Raw genomic sequence first — 25,625 nt, 5'->3', positions numbered from 1 at the left:
TCAATAATGGTTCAATAATGGTTACAAGTTACAAGAGATATTCTCTGTAGTGTCCCTTTAACAAGCAGCAAGAGTCCATTTTTGAGTGTTTATTGACAGGGCTCTGTCTGGATACAAATTCATAAACAGACATACTTGTTGGTTGGCCATAGTGTGGTACCACCAGAAGAGGCGTGTAGTGATGAAGTAGGCCACAGCAACATCAATGGTGTAGTGGTCATGAGCAAGTAGAATGCAGAAGAGTCCTATTGCACAGAGAACCCAGCAGCCCCAGTGGTACCACCAGAACCTTCTAGGAGAATCTGTGAGAAACAAGCCACTTTGAAATGCCACATTGATATCCTATTATTTACATTTATTTATTTGTAATTTAAGTGGGGCTTAATTGTTCGAATACTTTTCAGGGCGACTGAATAATCAAAGCATGTGCCATTATCATCCACTAGGGGGCAGTGTTGCTTACAGCAGCATTCACTCACACTCTTTCATGAAGAGATACATAATGGTGAGCATGACTGTGTGGCCGCTGTACAGGTAGTCTCCACACATGTTATGAGAGCCAGTGATGGTTAAACCGCCTCCTGCGATCAATTTCATCACCCTCCGTATCTGAGATTCCCAGTCACCATGCAGCTGCCAAGACAACAAAGACATATATCAGCATATATGACATTCTCCTTTAATTTCTTAAAGGAACAGTTCACCCAAAAATAACACTTTTTTTTCCCTCATCTGTGTGCTAATAGTTGTTTCCAAGGAACACAAAAGGATATATATTTTTAAGAATGTTTATATAGCTTTTTATTCAACAACAGTTACCTTTCATAGTGCCTTATTTTAATTGAGTGCACTTATTTATAGTATATAACAACGAAAGAGCTGTGTGAATATCCTTTAAAAAAAAATATCTCCTTTGTGTTCCATGGAAAAAAATAAAAAAGACATATTTAAAAAAAAAAGTATAGTTCACACAAATATGTACATTCTCTTATCGTTTACTCACCCTCATGCCATCCCAGATGTGAATGACTTTCTTCTGTGGAACACAAATTAAGATTTTTTACAAGCATATTTCAGCTCTGCTGGTCATTACAATGCAAGTGAATGGTGCCCCAAATTCTGAAGGTCCAGATATCACATAAAGGCATTAAAAAGTAATCCATAAGACTTCAGTGGTTTAATCAATGTCTTCTGAATTGACCCAATCGGTTTTGGGCGAGAACAAACCAAAAGATAACTCCTTCACCGTACATCTTGCATTGCAGTCTCTAGGCATGATTACAATTTCAAGAAGTGTAATCGAGCTTGAAATCACGTTCGCCAAGGAGACTGCCGTTAAGATTTATAGTAAAAAAGGTGTTATGTTTTGGATTGCTTCAAAAGACATTACATAACCACTGGAGTCATATGGATTACTTTTACTATGCCTTCATGTGATATTTCGACCTTCAGAGTTCTGGCCACCATTCAATTGAATTACATGGAGCTGAAAAATTCTTCTAAAAATCTTAATTTGTGTTTTGCATAAGAAAGGAAGTCATGCACATCTGTGATGTCATGATGGAGTAAATGATCAGAGAATTTTCATTTTTGGGAGAACTAACCCTATAAGTGAACTCTCCCTTTAATTCCTTTCATACAGTTTGTTTAATTGTTGCATTTTGGTTCTCTAAACGTATGTCGAGGCTGAGAAAATAAAATCCCTTTGAGGCACAACACAACAACATTGTCTGGCTTCTAGAAAATAAAGTTCTCTCTTTATGTCTGCACTTTCTGTCAGCAACTGCATTCAACAGGAAAGCAGGTTCTAACAAGAGTGAAAAAGTTGCTGGGTTAGATAATAAATGTTTCTCACATGTCATGTGGTGCACATTTCCTGCCTTGTACAGCTTGTGTGTGCTCATCGTCTCCCATTCGCCCAATTGAGTCACACACAAACACCCACACACAGACACAGTTGCATAGTGGTCTTGTATCATAGTGGTCTTGTAATATGGCAACAAATGGCAGATACATGCTAAACAATCCCTTAAAATCATAATAAAATGAGTCATTCTTCCAGTGGGTGCAGTGTTTACTATAGCAAAGATACTATCAGCATGGAGGCCCCAAAACAAATCTTGGTTACCATAGTTACACATTCATTCTATTTGAAATTAAAATAAAATAATAATATTAAATCCAAAAGACACGGCTATTTTGTGGAAGAAAAACAGTACAAAATGTATGCGAAATTTTTGTGCTTCAAATAAAAGCAAACATTTCGCCAGCCAACTAAATAAAATAAGCTATCAAAAAAAATAAATGTAGTGAACACAAGCAATTTAGCAAAAAGACTATAAGAGACACCTGTGGAATGTTATTTCCCCTTGAAAAGGGAAAAAAAGCTAATTTTCTTGTCTTTGCACAAAAAAATTATAAAACGTAATAAATATAAATACAACAATAATAATAATAATATTTAAATAAATTAAAAGAAAAATAGCAACTGCTAAAATCAGATCTAGATTTTTAGTCTTTCTTAAACAGCAATTGAACAGAACATTTAGCTTAATTTACTCCTAGAAAGGAAACAGTAACTATGGTATTTGTTTTCCCCATGCTAAACCACTCCCCCAGTATAGGATTATTTGATGTTGTCCATAAAGACCTGCTATCATCGCATTCACAGTATTTATTCAAGTAACAATAAGAAAAAATCCCATAAATGTTCAGAGAAATATAGTTAAGGTACAAATAAGCCTATCATCTTCAAAACCATTTCTTCCATGAAACTGTCTTCCTCAATTTTAATTGGTTACCATGTTATATAGAAGGAAAAACAGATGAAAAACAAAATAGCATACTTCATTGTCACTATAGTTATGCCACAATTCAACAAATCTTAACAAGCTTAAAAAAAAAAGGATTCATTTTCTTTTTTGGGTAAAATATGAGTGGTGGTGTAGTGGACTAAAGCACATCACTGGTAATCAGAAGGTTGCTGGTTCGACCCCCACAGCCACCACCATTGTGTCCTTGAGCAAGACACTTAATCCAAGTTGCTCTGGGGGGATTGTCTCTGTAATAAGTGCACTGTAAGTTGCTTTGGAAAAAAGCATCTGCCAAATGCATAAATGTAAATTTAAATATGACCCAGACATTTAATTGTGAGAATCGTTCTGTCAGAACCCGAAATTCAAATGATTTTTGGTTCAGTCATGAAACTGTATATGGCGCCAGCAGATAGGTCCTTTGACATGTAATAAGTTAACAAATCAACTTCCTCAATTCTCTATTTGTATAGTATTTGCTGGTAGGCTGGCCTCAATGAAACCCTCCTCCTCCTCAGCTCTACTTGTCTAGATCTGCTTCAGGGCATGTGCATCTAAAGCCCAAAGTATATTTCAGTCAGACACAAACGCTATGTGTCGGTGTATAGGATGCTAGACGTAAATTTCATTGTTAGCAAAGCGCTTGAGCACTGAACGCAAGCAGCAAGATTATTTGTGCAGTAGCAGAATGTCTAACATGCCCCACACAGCATGCCTGTGTATGTTTTTAGCAGTATAACATTTTTGTACTGTTGCTGCAGCACCAGCAGCAACAGGTCTAGTCTGCCAAGGCCAAAACAACTAACTTTTAATATCCATGACAGCATGTGGCAAGGCAGAGAGCGGGGCCAGGCCGTGATGCTGCCCACCCGGCCCCTAATCAGGCTGTTCAAGCCCGAGATGGATAAAGGTGTCCGGAGGCGGCAGCTCAAGAAAGAGAGAACAGGCAGCTGCCCTGTATGTGTTTATGTTTGTGTGTTTTTGTTTAAGTTTATCATTAAACTTTATTTATATTGTCAAGCCGGTCTTCGCCTCTTCCTTCCCGGGTTGCGTCACCAATGTAAAGGGGTTATAAGGGAAAGGAGGAGACGAGAACCGTCTTTATCCCTCTCGGGCTTTATCGGCCTGATACGGGGCCGGTGTGCAGCATCACGGACCGGCCCCGCCCTCTGCCCTGTCACACAGCACTTTAAAAAACATTTCAGAGAGTTGCACTGACAGAACTGACTGCAATCAACATGAACTAACAATAATTTGTCCTAAGAATAGTCAAAAAAGTGTTAAGAATACGGTGTTTTTTACCTTGGGAGAGCATTTGAAGTGCATGCCAGGCACTGGAAGAGTAGTGACATACATTGTAATGCATCTGTAGAGGTACAGTGTCCCGACTATGAAAAAGAACCGTCGAATAATAATAGATCTGTGAAAGGAATATATTGAGGTTTATTGTATTGCTACAAACACATTGAAACATTAGCAGTGGAATCTCAAGCCATGCAGTGGCCCCCAAAAAGTACACTTTTGGACACTTAAAGCTGAAGTGTGTAATTTCTGCACCACCGAACAGAAACGAATTGCAAAAATAAGCATTAGCACCATCCAAATATTCATACTACCCTACTATATAGTATTTCTAAAACCGTTTGCCAATGGGGTAGTATGTCAAAATCTTCATTATTTATAAAACAGTACTCAAGAAATACCCAGATGAATATCCAGATTTCTGGCACGATTCTGAAGTTAGTGAAGTAGCTTCATAATAGTTGTGTCAGCAGAGGCAGGACCCAAGCACAGAGTTAAAAACAAAAGGATTTATTTATACAACCAAAAAGGCAAAACAAACAAACAAACAACCCCATGGGTACAAACTCCAGCGCACACCAAAAGGGGACAGGACCAACCGGAACCGACAGAAGAGATAACGAACAGGACCGACACAACACAAGAACAAGACAAACTGGCACTGGACAGCACACAAAAGGCGACTAAATTGAGAGAAATCGAACAGGTTAACAAGCAGGGCAGGTGAGACTAATTAACTAATACTAAGCAAACGAGGCTCGGGGTAAGACGCAAGACTGAGAGACATGTGGCAATACAGAATCAAAACAAAGTCACGTGCTCTCACAAGACACAGACACCCCAATGGCATGAGTGCATATTGCCAAGACAACAGGCCACATGCACTCATGCCAACCGACAGATACTATGAGAGAATGCATGCCAACACTAACAAAGCAATGGCGTGCATTCTCACACTAGCCCGAGCATACATTGTGAGGCAAACACCACACGATGCATAGATTCGGTTGTGATTTCCCTGACAGGCGCTCCTCGGTTGGTCTCATGTTTCATGTTCGGAGCATGGTGTCTGGATCCTGACTTCCCTGTCTGGTTCGGTTTCGGTTGGTGTCGGGATCCTGACACACAAAGACAGAAAACGAAACACAAGACAGACAACAATGATGTCACGGTCCAGACTGACAGAGTGACAAGACCGTGACAAGTTGGGTCTGAATTATAAGCGGTGATAGAAGAAAGCATTTTAAAGAGACATACAAAACATACAATAGTGCAACATAACAGTGCAATGCAACAGTAAACTGTCTGGTATAGTTCGGTAGTATGTAGCTGTATGTGTCTATCACTGTGCTATGTTAGCTGATAAGTAGTTTTAGTTTAGTCTTAAAGTTTGTAGTAAAACAATCATAAGGTGTAATTTTAATTATGCTACCTCATCTGTCAGATTACGTTCAGTTTCTTTGTACGTTACGTCATTGTTTTGGCCGACGCTCGCTCACTTGTGTCCCTATGGAGTGTGTGCACGAGCAACAGGAAGCTGGCTGCAGTTCACTTAACGGCCACAAGTGTCATTAATAACAAGGATTTGTGAATCTTACATACTGCAGCTTTAAATATTTATCTTTTTCACACCAAAAGTGATTGTGTAGAAGTGTAGAAGACATTCATTTAACAGCTGTAGTTATACAGATGACGTTTACGCCGACTGTCTGTGATTTTTGGAGCTTCAAATATCGGATCACCATCCACTTGCATTTTAAGGACCTACTAAGCTGAGATATTTTTCACACTTTCTCCAAATGTGTTCTGGTGAAGAAAGAAAGTCATACACAGCTGGCATATCATGAGGGTGAGTAAATAATTAGAGAATTGTCATTTTTTGGGTGAACTAACCCTTTAATATTGAAAACGTTACACACTTCAGCATTAAGTCACACAAAAGTAAGAATGCCATCGCATCAGGTAACAAAATATAAACACTTTTTATGCTAAAGATGCTTGACCTAGTCTCAAAACTGATTCCACTTTTCTGAACCATTTTTGCAACCAACACATTTAAGTGCTTTGTAGTGGCTGTATGAAGACAGTACTCCTCAAGTTCACACAGGTGTCCTAGCAGAGTGCAAAGGTTTCATACACATTTAAGAGTGGCTTAAATGTCAAATTAATTATTTTTTTTTTTCCTGAACATCCAGTAATACACATACATACATGATATTCAGTAACCACTCACTTGTGTTTTAAGAGACTCCACTGTATAATCCACAGAACCATGAGAATCATTCCATTAATCTCACATACAGAGAAAGCCCACTCCACTCGGTCAAAAAAGTCAAAGAACTTGTCCGGAAGTGGTGGAGTTGCCTCCTTAGGAGGCACACGTTCATGGACCACAGATATAATGATGGTGGTAAAGACGAAGCAGCATAAGGCATAGACAAGGGCAACAGCCGTCTTTCCCCATTCCGTAGGAAACGGTGGAGAGGCTGGTTCTGGTATGGGAATCTGCACCAGTTCCTTATGGAAGCCATTCACCATGCCATTCCGTTGAGCCTTGCTGGCGCTCCCGGCATTCCCATCATGATTCAAGACCATGTGCCCGTTAGCATGTCCATTCTTGTGCATGTCAATGTGATGCACGATTTTAAGAGTATCAATCTTGTCCAAGAGCTGCCTGCCACCATCTGATGTGACCCTGGAAAGGGGTGGCCTCTTGAAGTCGTCTGTAGTGAGATTTAACAAAGTTGGTCCATCGCAGTTCTGCAAAGGTTCCAAGTACTCCTGCAACCCCTGATCCTTAAGCCAGAGAGAAACTTCCTCCCGCGACCACAACACGACTTTATTCATATCAGCCGTTGCGACTGTAGAAACTTGATGGAGAATAGACATAGCCATATTGTGCTATAAAACACAGAGTTCTTCTTCAACCATGCTGCTTATTACTTGTAAAGGGTTGGGAAGGGCTGGCTCACAAGTTCCAGATGTTTAATCCAAATATGATGTGCGATTTTGCCTTGCTGCCACCTTATAAATGTATGTTCTGTGAAAGAGAAGACAAAAGCAGAATTAGCCTATTTTGAGAGCAATCTACTTTGGGCTTATTGGACTTTGGCCCATGTTTTTCGGTGCCACATTTTCTAATTAACTTCAACTTGTACTGACAGATAAAAGGTTGCACACATCAACTCTTTATTATTACTATTATGTTCACATTTAATAATAATGCTTAAGTCATGAAAACTAAAAATAACACAAATGGAAATATGGGAATTTGGTATGTCACGACTGTGTGCTGGTATCGAATTGAGGCGGTGCTCTGTACTACCAGAAACACTGGTATTGTGACATCTTTTTTATTTTAGTACCAACTAGGTACCGAAGTACTGGTACTTTTGACATCCCAAAAGGGAATTATTTAGTGATAAAAAAAATTCCAAATCAAAGCGATCTTACATTTTAGCTTGTTTGAGAAAATGACCAAAATGTGCAGAGCCGTAATCTAGAGAGCTGTAAGCTTTTCCTTCACTGTCAGGATGTGATAAAAAAAAAGAAAGAAAAATATATATTTTTGTAAAGAATTATGCATGTACGCACATTTTAGATTTGCCTACAAAACTCATTTCAAGTATTTAAGCATTCATTTTTAGATCAAATGGTGTTTTTGCTGTTGCTTTTATCATGATCATTGCAGTCAAATACAAATGTATCTTGAACATTTGCTTTCCATCATGAAATTTCTCACATTTTCTAACACTTACAAAGATGTTAAACACAGAAACAAAACTTACTATGTAATATAGGAAAACAAGATAGTCATTTTCAAATCACGTGTAACTGTACTCACGAGTTTCACTTCCCTTTCAGCATAATTTAAATTAACAAAAAACAAAAACAAATTCCAAACTGCTTGAAATCGGAGCTACACAGTCCACACAGCAAACATGAACTTGTATGACAGCCTGCTATTTGTAATCCTCCTCTATTTACCAAAAGCAGAGCAGTTACTTCTTTGAAAGGCTAGAGAGCTATAGCAGAGGAACACTAATCAAGACCACATGCATCGTCTAACTGCAAGAATTCCTGGAGCTCTCAACTGTGTTTCTAAGGGTGTGGCAGAACTGTTTACATATGTACAGTAGGGGGAAGGGAACTATCTATCATGGACAACATCTGGCTTGCATTAGTGAAGGCATCTGCCAGGATCTCATTGGTTGCCCTGCAGTAAGATCATTTTGACCCAAATGAAAAACTTTTCACCACAACTATTTTCACCAAAACTAATAAAACAAGATCCGTTTTATACATTTTATTGAATAATAAATTAGATATTTATCTAGATTGGAGACTCCAAAACTGGTACACTGTTACAGTGTTGTGGGTGGTTACCAGGGCATTGCTATGTGCTTGGTAAGCTTAACTTTCTGGCCCAATATTATAATTTTCTGGTCCTTAGGTATGGCTAAAATCCCTCCTTCAATGTAAGTCTAAGGAAAATTTTCATCACAACGGTGAGGGATAAGCTTCGAACCAAAAGTTTTATACTTAAGATTAGGATTTCAATCTTGTTTCAATCTTTGTTAAAAGTTTGTGTTGCTTGGTGACCTTCTAGATACATTCAACATTACATCTATTTAATATTCATGACCCGAGCCTGATTTTGCATAGACTTACCAGCAAATCAGTTAGGTCTATTGGGCAATCATAATGTAACAGAATAAATATTAAAGTTCAATCACTTTGGCTCAGTTCTCGAATGTGAATATTTATTTTTCTTCAAAACATTTAGTTCACATCTCTGAACAATTAGTTTCTTGTTCACACCAGATTTGAATTTCTTATTCATTTAAGCAAATGGCACGTGTTTTGGCATGTGTGCAAAAGAGAATGTACAATCGGCTACAATTTGCACAATCGGCTACAATTTGCACAATAACTAAGTGCACATGGAGTTGATTCTCAGTGAAACTGTCGCACTCTTCACAACTTCTAAACATTCTTACATCATGTGAACCATCACATGCAAAATGATCCATTCAATTATCAAAATCTGTCAGACATGCATATATATTCCATAAATATCTATGACATGTACACAATGATGGAATTGTTGCAGGGTTTGTTTATTTTTTTGTGGCAATTTTCTGTTTACTATATACGACTTTACATGTAAAACACATTTACACGTAAAACACATTTGCATGTCCATTTTTACACATTTCTTACATGTAATACATTGCTGCAAAAATAAATGTATACAGAAGTGAATATCCTTTTTATGTGTACTACAGTATTGTACAGTATTGACCTTTCCCAGTAAACTTTTACATACTGTTAAAATCAATATCTAAAAACTCAGTGTGATACACATTAACATTCAGCTAGACAAAACTGTAATTCTTGTATAGTACATTAAGCAGTCAGTGTCAACAAAAAAGTTGAATAAAAATGAAATTTGTCCATGACAAACATTTCCAGGGTTGACTGCCATGGTGAAAAAATATCTAACCAGTTGACCAGTACGGATCACACAATGACAAAAATTGGCCAATTTACTGAAACAATAACTAGGATTTGAACTAGGTTTAACCAGCGGTTTAGACATTAATGGCTGTGTGTTGAGTTATTTTGAGGGGACAGCAAATTCAAACTGTTATACAAGCTGTATACTCACTAGCTGTATTTCTTCAGTGTTGTCACAGGAAAAGATGATATCAAATATTTACACAAATGTGAATGGTGTACTCACTTTTGTGAGATACTGTGTATGAGATATATATATATATATATATATATATATATATATATATATATATACATAAAAAAAATCACACACACACTCACCTAAAGGATTATTAGGAACATCATATTAATACTGTGATTGACCCCCTTTCGCCTTCAGAACTGCCTTAATTCTACGTGGCATTGATTCAACAAGGTGCTGAAAGCATTCTTTAGAAATGTTGGCCCATATTGATAGGATAGCATCTTGCAGTTGATGGAGATTTGTGGGATGCACATCCAGGGCACGAGCTCCCGTTCCACCACATCCCAAAGATGCTCTATTGGGTTGAGATCTGGTGACTGTGGGGGCCATTTTAGTACAGTGAACTCATTGTCATGTTCAAGAAACCAATTTGAAATGATTCGAGCTTTGTGACATGGTGCATTATCCTGCTGGAAGTAGCATCAGAGGATGGGTACATGGTGGCCATAAAGGGATGGACATGGTCAGAAACAATGCTCAGGTAGGCCGTGGCATTTAAACGATGCCCAATTGGCACTAAGTGGCCTAAAGTGTGCCAAGAAAACATCCCCCACACCATTACACCACCACCACCAGCCTGCACAGTGGTAACAAGGCATGATGGATCCATGTTCTCATTCTGTTTACACCAAATTCTGACTCTACCATCTGAATGTCTCAACAGAAATTGAGACTCATCAGACCAGGCAACATTTTTCCAGTCTTCAACTGTCCAATTTTGGTGAGCTCTTGCAAATTGTAGCCTCTTTTTCCTATTTGTAGTGGAGATGAGTGGTACCCGGTGGGGTCTTCTGCTGTTGTAGCCCATCCGCCTCAAGGTTGTGCGTGTTGTGGCTTCACAAATGCTTTGCTGCATACCTCGGTTGTAACGAGTGGTTATTTCAGGCAAAGTTGCTCTTCTATCAGCTTGAATCAGTCGGCCCATTCTCCTCTGACCTCTAGCATTAACAAGGCATTTTCAGCCCACAGGACTGCCGCATACTGGATGTTTTTCCCTTTTCACACCATTCTTTGTAAACCCTAGAAATGGTTGTGCGTGAAAATCCCAGTAACTGAGCAGATTGTGAAATACTCAGACCGGCCCGTCTGGCACCAACAACCATGCCACGCTAAAAATTGCTTAAATCACCTTTCTTTCCCATTCTGACATTCAGTTTGGAGTTCAGGAGATTGTCTTGACCAGGACCACACCCCTAAATGCATTGAAGCAACTGCCATGTGATTGGTTGATTAGATAATTGCATTAATGAGAAATTGAACAGGTGTTCCTAATAATCCTTTAGGTGAGTGTGACTTCACGCAACATGGTACAGAATATTGTACATTTTCTTTTCATATTTTGGTTTTGATCATTCTAAATCACACTTCAGCATGTGCATTTCACATTCTATCAATGTATATGCTGTCATGAAATTGCATTGGTAATTATCATAAAAGCTGTTGCAACAAGCTGTTGTATGTTGTATAAATATTCACCAGTTGGAACCTAATGAAAAAAATTACATATAAAATAATAATTAATGTGGTACTTTAAAAAAAAAAATAATGACAAAAGCACTGTATAGATGTGGCACTAGCCTATTTGTTACATTCTTTAATATTTACAGTGACGTTTGAAATTAAAATATTTCATAATGTATGATTGTGCCTTTTATGTATTTACACATTTATTAAATTTACTACATGTCGTTACATGTTTGTTTATATGCACGTGTGAGATTTACATTGAGTTTACTTTGCTATGTACTGTATAACAAGCACTAAATTTTTACTGTCTCTTTTAGTGAACGGCAGCTCCACAAGCCACTATTTTCGGTTGAATGAGTGCCGAGCAATTTAACGAGAGAGAAGTCGCACAGTAGTTTTTCCCTTTTCCATGCTATGTATGATTAGAATGTTTTTTTTTTATTTTTATGTTTTAACTTTTTTTACCAGCAACTGACTGTACAGAAAGGATATTAAAAGAGACATGAAACGAATGTATGGATCTCATCTTTGGACAAACAGAACATGGAACGAACCAAAAGGAAACTTGACTTGTATTATGTGTATTGACTTGAGTGTACAAATATTATTTGTACAAGTTCTCAAATTCAAATCTACACGCTCTCGAGTTTTGCAACAATTTTACCTTCAAACAGACGTCCAACAGGTGCCTTACTGGTTTCTAGCCATGCTGTACAATATAGAATGCTGTGAAAACAGTCCGGAGAAAAGTTAAATCAAATTCAGAGTTGGCATCGTTAAATGCAATGTCAATGAGATTTCATGGCTCCACTTAAGGGATGGTAACTGCACGCTCATGACAGATTCAGACCCACTGCAGCCAAATAAGGTCAATTTCCTTCAGAGAGCTCAAGAGACAAAACACGCAGTACAAGATCAGGCTGAATCCAGCTTCTTAATCAACAACTTTATATTCAGTAAAAGGATTGTATTGCTTAAGTTCTTCTTTGCCACTAAACAACTCAATCTCTGGAGAGTAAAATCGGAACATTTACAACCCAGTGGCTAATAACGGACACATTTTAGTCGCATAGTGTGAAATTTAGTCACGTATACGAGTGATTTACTTGCAATGTAGAGGGCTGTGGATGAAGTTTGGAATAATGTACAGATTTTGCCTTTATGGAAAGACATTGGTACTTTTATTCAACTTTTATTCACAATGTATAGTCAGGACATTAATAATGTGAAAATTACAATTTGAAAAAGAAATGTTCAGAACTTCTTAAACTACTTCAGAGTTCTCATAAAAAAGAAAATCCTCCACATGCAGTAGGGCAGCAACTAACGATTATTTTGATAACCGATTAATCTAATGATTATAGAACGATTATTCAACTATTCGCCGATTATTGCACCGATTAATCATTAATTCTTAACCGATTATTCAGCTTGTGTCCCGACTTAAAATATTGGATTAAACGTGCTTACTAACAATAAAGAGGACAAAATCATCTTTTAAAAATACTCTTCTAAATGACATTCACTGAAATAAAGGGGAACAAAAACATTTTATTAAGTTTAATTCTTAAAGAAATTTACTGCAAAAATTTATATTGTTATCAAGTGTTTTTGTCTTGTTTTTTCATTTACAATTGTCTAAGAATCCTTAAAACAAAGATACATTTAACTGAGAAGCAACATATCAGATATTTAGACTTGCTTTGAGATAATTTATCTTAAATATTCATGTATTTTGTATATAAGTGTATTTTTTCACTTTGTTATACTTCTGTGAGTGCAGTTAAGACAAAATATACTTATATTCGAGATCTATTCTCTAAAAGCAAGTCTAAATATTGTATATGCTGCTTCTCAGGTGATTGCATCTTTTTTTAAGGATTTGTAGATATTTTAAAATATTTTCATATTTAATATAACATTCTAAGAATATTTTTTTTCTGCATTATAGCTGTTAAAGTAAATACAGGTTGTTTTAAAGCCTTTTAGATATTTCTATTGGAAAACAAGCCAAAACAAAAACAAATCAAAAACGTATTTTGTTGCGGTGTTTAGTGGGGGTGAAGACTACCCTCTCTTTCACCTTTCTGTTCACTTCAATCCATCATTAACTCACAAAAAAAACAACTCCCACGATAAGAAATGCACAGTGACATATATTATGATTCAATAAGTCGTGAGCCATCTCGTTCTAATCTAGCAGTGCTTGAGGGACGAGCATCCCCGCGACAGAGTGTGTATCAGTCGGATGCAGTTTCATTCTCTCCCCCTTTGTTCGGGACATTTGCGCAACTCATGGAAGAGGCGTTGACCGTACAGAGAAATCCAGTTTCGGAGTATATAGTTATTTACATGATCTGCTTCTGTATTATGTGAACTTTAATAAAGCTATAACGCATTAAATATAACTGCATTTGAGATATAAAGACCTGCACCTCTGAGTCTTCTCTTTACTGTTGTACATGAAACTTGTGTTGAGTGGGTAGAATTCAATGAAGCTGTCAGCTGAGGACATGTGAGGCATCTATTTCTCAAACTAGAGACTCTGATGTACTTATCCTCTTGTTTAGTTGTACATCTGGCCTTCCACATCTCTTTCTGTTCTTGTTAGAGCCAGTTGTCCTTTGACTTTGAAGACTGTAGTGTACACACTTTCTATGAAATCTTCAGTTGTTTTTTTTTTGCCAAATTCAAGCATTGTTACAGCCTTCTTTCCTCAAAGCAATGATTGACTGACGAGTTTCTACAGAAAGCAGTTTTTTGATCTAATATTGACCTCAAGACATGCAAGTCTATTGCATACTCTGGCAACTCAAAGACAAACACAAAGACAATGTTAAGCTTCATTTAACAAACCAAATAGCATTCATCTGTGTTTGATATAATGGCAACTGATTGTCTAGTACCAAATTAGCATGATTACTCAAGGATAAGGTGTTGGAGTGATGGCTGCTGTCTAGATTTGATAAACATAGTTATGATGATGTTTTTTTTACATCAGTCATGTCCTCCCTATACTTTGTGATCAGCTGAATGCCATTTTGGTGAATTAAAGTACCAATTTCATTCCGAAAAAGCAAAATCTATACATTATTCCAAACATTTGGCCACCAGTGTGTATATGTGCATATATATATATATATTTACATTTATGCATTTGGCAGACGCTTTTATCCAAAGCGCATATATATAAACAAACTAATCGCCCTAGATTTAAAAAATCTCAGGTCATCAGCTCAAATCAATACACAGCTCAAGTGACTCCGCAAGCAAAATAGTAAATCATAGAAACACCAGCTAAGTTTCATCAACAAAAATGAAAAAAATAAAAATAATAAATTACACACAATCCTATTATTATAAAAAAAAATTGCTTGTTTTTACTTAATGCGTTAACATGTTAACTACAATTATTTTTTTTATTAATAATAAAATCATTTTTATAATAATAATAATAATAATAACAATAATAATAACAATAATAATATTGATTGAGCGCCATAATAAAAACACAACACTTTGTATTCAGGTGGTGTTTCAAGCGGCATGTGTACAGAAGCCATTCTTCCACGCAGCTCAAGAAAACCAGGCCGAGATTGTGACAGTTAAAGTCAAGCGCCAGTGGTAACTTGTGACTAATGACTTAATAAAGTGCTCAAGGCTGATTTAGTCTGCCTCCTTAGAGTCATGTTATATGGCATATCATTAGATCCAATGCATGTTTCAATGACTACTACGCAATTTCTCAGAGATATGAGCAAACTAGTAACTGTGGTAAGATTATTATGGGTAGATTTAGTGCCTTCAGACACGACTTTGAATGAGTAATCCATTTAAACCAGCAATGTGGTCAAAACCCAAGGATGATCATGATCACTAAAAATGCAAGGCAAACCACAGCAATTTCAGTACATGTTGCAAAAGAGAAAAACAAATAAAAATGTTAACATATATGGTTTGATGAGACTGGATTTTATAGTTTTTCGGAAGGATAGCTAAGAGCATTTCAGTTCCTTATTGCCCTTGAAATAGATAATTATAGTGCAATGGACATCTCAGATATAAGATGTGATAAAAGCCACCTAATTATATTTAAGTATTTAATTCATCATAGAGGTATCATAGACCGGTATATCAGCCAAGCCATTTAATAACAGAAGTGCTTTCTCTTATGAAAGTTCCGAAATGTACTAAAAGTAAATATTGCATAAAAAAAAATTATAATTTGGTTTCACTTTTGAAATTTTGTACATATCTCATTTGCTGTTGTTGAATTATATTACGTTTATCGACATTTATATCAACCATCGGCTATCGTGCTCTCTACTTATTGGTATTATCAATTGAAAAACCCATTTCGGTCAGCCAGTAATCATATGATTTGATTTGAGAGTTAATATCAACTTCATTTCATTCAGTTCATCGCACAAAGTGATTGTAAAATATAGTGCATGAATCGTATCGAATACTTGGCAGACCAGAGTCACTATTCGCTAACAGTATGGCACATAAACCCTCAAAAGACTTCTTTTTAGAGTTCCACAAAAGAAAGGAGGAGGAGATAGTGCTTGTCAGCTCCTCGGCATAACAGGCCAATATCAGGATACTGGAACATTAGGAAGCAACACTCAGACTTCCTGTGTGAACATTTTGACCTAATGTGCGACAGCAACTATAGCCTAAATTCAGACGTGAAACTCTGTTAGAGAATGGAAAATCTGATCACATATCATTTCCAAAACATTCATCACATTGTAGAAGGTCATCTGCTCAGTTATACTACCCCATGTGCTTCCATGCAACATTAACTAATTTGAGTCAAGCTATACATTAACTCCAGGCATTGGATTTTACGGAGAATAACTGCTCAGCTGTTCAAAGACTATAATAACTGTCAAACAATAATCATACAGTGTCCAAAAAAAAAAAAACTGTTTATGAACTCACAGTTTGTTTACATGGCAATCTATGAACTCAACCAGTAAGATCAATTCATTTTAAAAAGAAGACTGTTGACCTTATAATCTATCTGTCCTTATTCAAATACTGTGAGAAATACCAAATATGAGCATTCACTTACACATCCGCACACAAACGCATACAATCATTATTTATTTTTAGTTTTAACCTTACCTCGGTCCTATTCACTCTCGTCTTGCTGTAACAGCAAACTGTAAATGTTTGATCATTTTTAACATCTAAACTTTCAGTTTAGCTCCTCCCATCCACAAGCGCACACTCTGTGGTCACAGAAAAGACCTTTCTCATTTCTCCCCTGCTTCCTCTCATGTCACATTCTTCACTGGACTGCCATTGCCCAAGTGTTTATTGCGACAGTATACAATAGACTATCCAGGGCCATAGCGAGGAATTCTCAGACCCCTGATTGTATATTGCTCTGGGTCCCTTTCATATGAAAATATACAGTTTCAAATTTGTGTTTCATTCACTATCCACTCCAACTCATCCATAAAAATAAATACAAAACTAAAATAATACTTTCTTAAAAAATGCGGTTCTATTTGTTTACATTAGCTAACAACATTAGTTAACATGAATTAACAATACTTATTAAACATTTATTAATCTTAGTTAATGTTACAAGAATATTCCGGGTTCAACACAAGCTGAGCTCAATCGACCTCATTTGTAGCATAATGTTGATTGACAATTTATTTTCGACTCGTTCCTCCTTTAAAAAAAGCGATATATGGGTTACAGCGAGGTACATACAATGGAAGTTAATGGGTAAATTAAGTCATTTAAAATAGAAAAATAGCCACAGGACATAAACAATATGCATGTTAACATTATTTTAGTGGGATAAAATCACTTTCTAACCTTTTCTGTGCAAAGTTATAGTCGATTTTACAACTCTGTTGCCATGATGATGTAATGTCAACAAACCCAAAAATGACTGTAAAAATGTAAATTTAAACAACTTTACAGCTTAAATAATACACACATTTCAACTGATGAATTTATTTAAGTGCTTTTCAATGCAAGTGCTTTCCAAAAATTGGCCCCCATTCACTTCCATTGTAAATGCCTCACTGTAACCTTGATTTTCTCTTTTTTTTTTTTTTTGAGAAAATGAGGGACGAGTCAAAATAATGTTTAGGGTAAATCAACATTTTGCCACAAATGCTGTCAATTGAGCTTAACTTGTACTGAACCCGGAATATTCCTTTAATTTCAGCATCTCCCAATACATTTTTTAAATCAAAAAAATTTCTTACCATTAGTTATTGCACTATGAACTAACATGAACTAAAAATGAACAATTATATATTTATTAAACAACATTAACAAAGAATAATATATGCTGCAAAAAGTATATTGTTAATCGTTTGTTCATGATATCTTATGCATTAACTAATGTTAACAAAAGGAACCTTATTGTAAAGTGTTACCAGATATTCTTAATTTGTTTTTCAAACATACTGTGCCTAATTTCAAGCACTGAAGTTCAAGAGGAACATAAAATTATTCATGTAAGTCCAAAATTGTAAGCTCAAGGAAGCGGTTTAACACTCAAGGAAGCGGTTATCTAGTTGCTTGGTTACACAAAACACCCAAAAGGGCAGAAATTAATAAGTGAAACCTTTTAATATGAACTAACTCATGCCGTGTGTTTGCAATGCAGATACAACGACTACTGCTGAATTTTAGTTTAGAAATCCCACTTGGTACTTATTTGAGAACCTTGCATACTTCATTCTTTCCTTTTCTAAGAAGAAAACATGTAAAATGAAGCCTATTTTTCTGTAAAAATAAGCTACCAAAACACCTGTAGATCAGATGATTGTTTAACCGTTCTTTAGAATTACGACTGCCTTTGTTTATAGAGGTGGTTTTAAGTTACAGACCAGCCTCTCCAACAATGAAATGCAAACAGAATGTGTGAGACTGAACACAACAGCCATCTCTCATTCTCCCACTGGTATTGTCACTTTCACCTGCTTTCTCAAGGTTTACACACATATATAAAATGTTTTGAAATACTCTTTACCGAACATAATGTGTGACAAGGAGGATGGGTGTGGCCGGGCCGAGAGGCTGCATACCCGGCGCGGAGTTGCCCAATCAGCGGGAGAGGGGTAAAGGAGGAGCCAGGGATGCCAGAGAAAAAACACGTAGCTGTGAGTGTGTTGACGTGTGTCGTTAAGTTTCAGTTCAGTGTTTTATGTTGGAATTAAAGTCTTGTTAATTGTTAATCCAGTTCCGCTTCCTCCTTTCCTGATGAACGAGAGGCTTGTCCGTTACATAATTATAACTGCAACTGCGACTACAAAAAGGGGAGAATATTAAAACGATACAGCACTTTTCAACAGGTTTCAGTGCTCCATTCCAAACTTAAAGGTGTTTTAAGCAATTTTAGCCATTCTGGAACTTCCACCAGACTAGCCGTTGAATTAGCCATGGCCATTCTTTCCCAATATCATCACATGGGAAGTCAGAATGTTGTTTTCAAAATTTCCAGTACCCTAGGATTGGCCACATTATGCCGAACCATCACAAGCTGCATCTCCTATCAGACATTTTTACATCGGCTCCAGCATGCTTACATTCCCAGTGATGAGCGTTATTTAGAGGTTGCATTTTCCCCATCTAACATAAAATTTTTACTCCACTGATGGTTAAGATTAGGTTTTAGGTCAGGAAGTTCAGTTTATGAAATATGCATTTCTCTTCACTGTTCTACAGCCTGCAAACTCGCCTTCAATTGTCTATAATATTGTCCCAGGACAATCGATTAATTCAGTCTATGGTTCTTAAAGTAACAGTTCACTCAAAATAGACAATTTTGTCATCAGTTACTCACTCTTGGTGTTCCAAATCCGTATGCCATTATTTGTTTCTGTGGAACACAAAAGGATAAAATCTTCATGAATCTTTATGCAGCGGTTTTCCATACAACGATGGTTCAGAGTGACCACAACTGTCATCATAAGTGCATCAAAGTTATGGATGGGAAAATATTGTCATCTGATGATTCGGTTTGATATAATCTCGATTTGATACAATAACACTTGACAAAGCATGACTGAAAATGGTGAAAATGCGAAATATAAATGCTCGAAGTTTAAATAATACGATTTTCTCAAATACCTATAAGAAAATATAATAAACAAATAAGCCTTAAAAAATAGTGGGCTAAATTCAGGCTGATCAGGTGCAGAACAAGCAATAGAACTGAACAGAAACTGTCATGAGAAACTATGTGAAAGTGTATATTTGTGTATTTAAAAAGACTATAATCATTATACATTCTATCAATTGAAATAATATGATAAAGTTGTATATACAATTATTATATGAGCTATCAATGTTTAAATTAATTGTACAATTTACTAGAGTTGGTGTACTCTAGTCCGAGTACACTCTTTCAAAGTAAATTTTTAACTCTCTCGCCCGCGCTCCCGTGCTGTATGCGTGTGTGAAAGAGATCGCCATTCACCAGATGTGCTCTCCCACTCTCATCCAGAAATATCAATAAAGTACACTTTTAAAAGTACATTCCCCAACTATGCAAATTATTAAATAGAACAAATGTTTTATCAGACTTGCGCTTACAACACAAAGTCATTTCTAACTGAAAATGTTGATTATATTGAGACAAAATCAAATTTACTACATATCAGGGACATTTCAAATCAAATCAAATCACTTTATTGTCACACTACCATATACACAAGACGTAAATGTGACGTCAAAACCCATCAGATCACTGATTGGTCAGGGAGAATCGTCATTACCGGCATCACTGGATTTTCGACACGTGACAACCTGCTAGTTTTAAAGTTAGCAACAGTGATAACAGTATCATTTGTTCACGCAACTTTCCAATTGTGAAAAAAGAAATGGCTGTGCGCAAAACCACGCCGTGGTCAATAAACGAGGTGCAGACGGTCCACTCGTTAGAGATGAGTGAAATGGAAAAGTCTCAAGAAGTGTCACAGCTGTTGGCCACACACGGCTACCACCGGACCTACCAACAGTGTAGGGAAAAGTACAAAAATAAAATAAAAGTGACTACAGAACCATCAAGGAAATGTGGAAGTAGTTTGACCAAATGGACACAATCTAGACCGGCGAGCAATGGGAGGGAGAGTGCCCTGGACACAGCCATGATGGAGGATGGTACATTTTGTTACGTTAACTCTATACTCTGCATGAAAGCATCAATTTATTTAGTTGACCAGCTACTGGAAGCATGCCTCTAAAACAACCAGGCCAATTTAATTGTTACACTTGTGTAAAATCGTTTTTTTTTGGTCAGTTTGTGTCGTGTTTAAGATGATGTCACGGCAGTGGAGGCGGCGCAACTATGACGATCAGCCTATAATTCCACCCATGTTGATGCAGCACTAAACTGCAGTGGAAATACCAGCTCAGAAAAGTACACAGAGTAGAGTTGAGGCGAGGCGAACTGTAACGTGCAGTGGAAAAGTGCCATTAAAGCACATTCTGAAACCACTTTGAAATTTGTTCAGCAGGATACTAATCATTTGTTTTTAACATTTATACTGACAAATTGTTTTTCATAGTTGTGAAGGTTAAAATAAGCTTAAAGTAGAGATTAATTCAGACTCTGACTCGGTCTCGAGTCCAACTCGGGCCCCTTTTGGACTCGGAATCGACTTGATTGTTTAAAGACTCGGACTTGACTTTTCATCTTTAAGGGACACACGGAAGCCATTTCAAGCACTTTTCAACAAAATATGGCCATTTCCCAAGTATTCCAGTAATTACTGGAATAAATGCTTAATTCAGGCACTTTAAGCACTTCAAGGATCTTGCGCAATCCACTTTTCCACTGACTCACATACAGCATTTTATGTGCTTTGACATTTCAATGAATCACCAATGTATATTTGACATGTTCATGCAATGGCATTAACATTATTTACATTAGTGGGCCAGGGGTGGACCATACACTTCCAACAGCTGCTGCCAAGCCAATAGATTCAGTTCAGATTCCAGAATCTGGGAATACCCTCCACTCCTCTACAGCACATGGTCCTCTGTATCAGATTTCCATGCAATTAGCCCAGAGGGATTTTAAAAAAGTGTATAGTGTGCTGAATCAGGATAATTTGACTTCATATGTGGGTGATTCTTCAATTAGGAAAACTTTTCTGTCCCATGGTGATTTTAAAGGGGATGCAATTGAATTTGAAAAAAAGACAGAGAGAAAGAGAGAGAAAGTTTTTGGTTGTTAAACAGCCTACTTTCTCTCATCCCAGCTTAATGTGCAAAGACTACTATTCGTTGGCTGATTTCTCCAAAAGGTGTAAATACTTTGGCTCTGTGGTGGCATCAAACAAGTGCTCTGTTAGTTTCACATAAATTACACGCAAACCCAGGTTAAGCCACCTTGTATCAGACTTGTTGGTCCAGCATACACCACAGATGCTCAATCGGATTGAGATCTGGGGAACCTTGAACTATTCACCATGTTTCTCAAAACATTCCAAACAATGTGTGCAGTGTGGTAGGGTGAATTATCCTGCTGAATGAGGCCACTGCCATCAGGGTATACCATTGCCATGAAGGGGTGTACCTGGTCTGCAACAGTGTTTAGGTAGGTGGCATGTGTTAAATTGACATCCACATGAATGGCCGGGCCCAGGGTTTACCAGCAAAACATTGCCCAGAGCATCACACTCCCTCCACCAGCATGTCGTCTTCCCATAGTGCATCCTGGTGTCATCACTTCACGAGGTAAATGGTACACACGTACACTGCCGTCCAAGCGATGTAAAAGAAAACGGGACTCATTGGACCAGGTGACCTTCTTCCACTGCTCCAAGGTCCAGTTCTAATGCTTGTGTGCCAATTGTAGGAACAGTAGACAGGGGTCATCATGGACACTCTGACCGGTCTGCGGCTACACAGCCCGATTCGCAGCAGTGTTTGATGCACTGTGTGTTGTGACACATTCCTCCTGTAACCATCATTACAAATTGGTTTATGACTTGTGCCACAGTAGACCTTCTGTCTGTTTGGACCAGACGGCATAGCCTTTGTTGCCCTCACACATCGATGAGCTTTGGGCGCCCAATACCCTTTTGCCGGTTTGTGGTTTGTTCCTCCTCGGACCACTGTTGGTAGGTACTCAGCACTGCTGAACAGGAGCACCCCACAAGCCTTGCCGTTTCAGACATGCTCTGACCCAGTTGTCTAGCCATAACAATTTGGTCCTTGTCAAAGTCACTCCGGTATTTACTCCTGCCCATTTCTCCTGCATTCAACATGTAGACTACTAGAAATTATTTTTTGCTTGCCATCAACCAAGACCTTGACATTTAGCCTTGTTAGGAGATGATCAATGTTATTTGCTTAACCTGTAAGAGATCATAATGTATCAGTGTCTATATAAAAAAAAATTAAGTGCTACTGTTAATGAAAACTTAAAGCATCGTTACTCTGTTCTCCATTTAGTTGCTGGGTCTTGAATAATTACTTTAAAAGCTTGAAGTCAAGTTTACAAAAGAGACACTCCAAAGGGAATAGAGCTTAGAGATGATCACTTCTGAATTGAATGCACCCCGAGTCACATAGCTAACTGCTATGAAAGAGAAAAAAAAAAAAACAAAAAAAAAACACAGAAACTGAAATGGCCTCACTCCAAAATAAAAGCTTTCACCAAAATAAAAGCTCACTTTAAATGTAAAAAAAAAAAAATTAAATACAGAAATATATCACTACTTTTTAGTTATGTAATATTCACTGTAATACTACTACTAACTGCTACTAATATTATATTTAAAATATTATCTTACATCTATGATGCTCTGTTGTGCAGCAATTTATTTGGAAATAATAACTCCAATGTTGTATTTTGAATCATATTGTGAGGTTCTGTATAAAAGCACATAATTTGATATACATACTGTATTTATGTTGATTTATGTTGAAAATTAATTGGTCCATTTTCATTCGATTAACTCATTTACTCAAGAAAACAGATATCGGTACTCGTTCTTCAAAAAAATGGTATTGGGAATTATCATACGTTATCATACAGGGTGTGAAATTACACCGGGCTCAGGGCAAAAATGCCCACGGAATTATAACGTGGATGCAACAAATGCCCTTGCAATGTAGTTTTATAACATTCTAATATTATTAAAGACCTAGTAATACATATTATGACATAAATACTGTATAAGCTGATGTTGCAACAACAAATTCTTAAGAAGTTAGAAGTAATACATTCACAATCTTGAATTGATAAAATGTATGTTTTTGACATGAAAGGATGAGACAGCTTATGTTTTAAATGGTTGGAAAAAATATGCCCTCATAAAAGGTAAAAAATTACCCTGAAAGTCAAATTCAGGTATATTGCCCCTATACATAAAAGTTAATTGTTATCACTTGAGTCACACCACTACAAAACTAAATCCCGTTATGATCAGCATAGTTTAGTAATGATTGGTGCTCCATTAACAGATATCATACCAATATCTCAGATGTCAATGTTTTCCGTCAACATGAACAGTAAGTGCTACTTTTATAGTTGTCATGCTGGTTTTTCCACAATAATGTGAACATGTATGAATGTGACAATTAATAAAAATGTAATATTACATGTTCTTAGGAGTGCCGACCCCTCTTCATCGAGTTGCAAAATAATTTCTGGAAAACTCATGCCCATTTTTTTTTTTTATCTGCAACCCAAGTTCATTTTCTGACCTAAACGGGGGAAAAACAAACTTGTCTAGACTGAACATCTTCTAATGTCTGGATAGATCAGTGGTCTGGACTCTATTTGCAGGGTTTTATGATTATACATACAAATGGTTTGATATAGTGGCAATGAACACTTTATCTGTGACGATACATTTCACGATTTCACTACTAATATCACGTCAGTAATGCTGGAATTGCCCCTGAACAATGGTGATTTTTAACCTGTCAGCAAACCCATGTAATACCCAACAATTGTATTAGTTTTGATGAAATTAAAATAAACCTGCCATACTTGAATACTGTCTTGTTGGCGAACATCAGGAATCGCGTCACAGAAGCAGCAGTGAAGTTTGAGTAAGTGAAGTTGTTCCGAGGGAAGGTTGAATGACATTTGTTTGGCTAAATTTGCATCTAGAGAATGCAGCAGGCAGGATATTGTCACCCCCCGCCTTCACGGCTTTACAAAATTCACGCAGGTCACATTTTTAGGCCAGAAAAACGGAATTCCGGATTCATCCGGAAAAATCACATCCCTGCTCCAGGTCAGAACAAGACTGCCAACAGCACAGCTGATGGGGAAGACAGGCCACAATAGACCCATTGAGTGTCTGAATCACTCTCTGTCCTCCTCAAACTCCTCAACACACACATTCCATAAACTTGAACATAATTAGCATAACCGGCACAACCCCGGTTCACACTGACAAACACGAGTGCAAAATAGAAACTACTGAATCTGGGCTATGCTTGGCTTTGAAAATGAAACACAGACCAACAAATCAGTCTGGAGTGCACTGAGGTCACATATTTCAATACAGTTTTAATATGAACTTCATTTAACAAAAATAAATTAAATCTGTTAGTTTTCATACAATCTACCCCTGGGACATAATAAGTGGACATAGTTAAACAAACACCCATCTACAAGAGACTACTTCCTGAAGCAAATGCGTATGGATTATGTTTCATCTCTGTGTTGGTTCTTCTAATGAGCATTACTGATGAAACTACAATGTCTATCTGGTTCGATGACTCTGTATTCTAATCTTATAGAACACTAAAGGGATTTTCCATTATCCAATCCTTTAGTGCTGGTGTAAGGTTTCTCGACTGGTTCTCATTGACTGGATTAGAGTCTTTGGGGAGAGGCAGTGTCCACCCTTCTTAACACCGAGAGCCTTCATCGCATGTCTGCTACAAGAACAATGATTTTGCCACAGGTATATTTATTAATTATGCTTGTCTTGTATTATCAGCATCATTGGCTCTTTTCATGGCAAGATCAAAGTAGATTAAAGAGAATATTACAAACAAACAAAAATGTCTTCCAACATTCCAACATAAATTATACTTATTAAACACATACAACCTTTACCTTTTTAAAACGCATCTAATAAAATAATTGTATGAATAGAATCGTAATTGGTTATTATCAAGTAGGTAAAATGAATGCATGCTCTTTGCTTCTACATTTGAAAATGATTGATGTCAAACTTGAAAATAAAACAAAAATGAAGATAAACATAAAATAAAGTTAGGGCTACTAAACATTAGATTGCGTTCATCCAAATGACTAA

General features: G+C 36.9%; 1 protein-coding gene across 4 annotated transcripts in view; it reads right to left on the bottom strand.

Moving 5' to 3' along the window:
* Positions 1-25,625, bottom strand: part of sgms1b (sphingomyelin synthase 1b) — a 46,815-nt gene that overhangs the window by 4,426 nt on the left and 16,764 nt on the right. Inside the window, exons 1-5 of one of the 4 annotated variants that reach the window (XM_052113140.1) lie at positions 16,480-16,542; positions 6,349-7,155; positions 4,116-4,233; positions 480-633; positions 136-302 (exon numbers count right to left, since the gene is read on the bottom strand). In XM_052113140.1, coding sequence (XP_051969100.1) covers positions 136-302; positions 480-633; positions 4,116-4,233; positions 6,349-7,010 — 1,101 coding nt within the window. In that variant the 5' untranslated portion in view covers positions 7,011-7,155; positions 16,480-16,542. Of the gene's footprint in view, positions 1-135; positions 303-479; positions 634-4,115; positions 4,234-6,348; positions 7,156-7,903; positions 8,167-16,479; positions 16,543-25,625 lie in introns of those variants that run through there. The other 3 variants (XM_052113137.1, XM_052113135.1, XM_052113136.1) reach the window with 3 other exon arrangements.

Source organism: Xyrauchen texanus, chromosome 40 (assembly GCF_025860055.1).
Source record: "Xyrauchen texanus isolate HMW12.3.18 chromosome 40, RBS_HiC_50CHRs, whole genome shotgun sequence".
Lineage (NCBI taxonomy): Eukaryota > Metazoa > Chordata > Actinopteri > Cypriniformes > Catostomidae > Xyrauchen > Xyrauchen texanus.
This window is presented reverse-complemented; position numbering and strand designations above follow the sequence as displayed.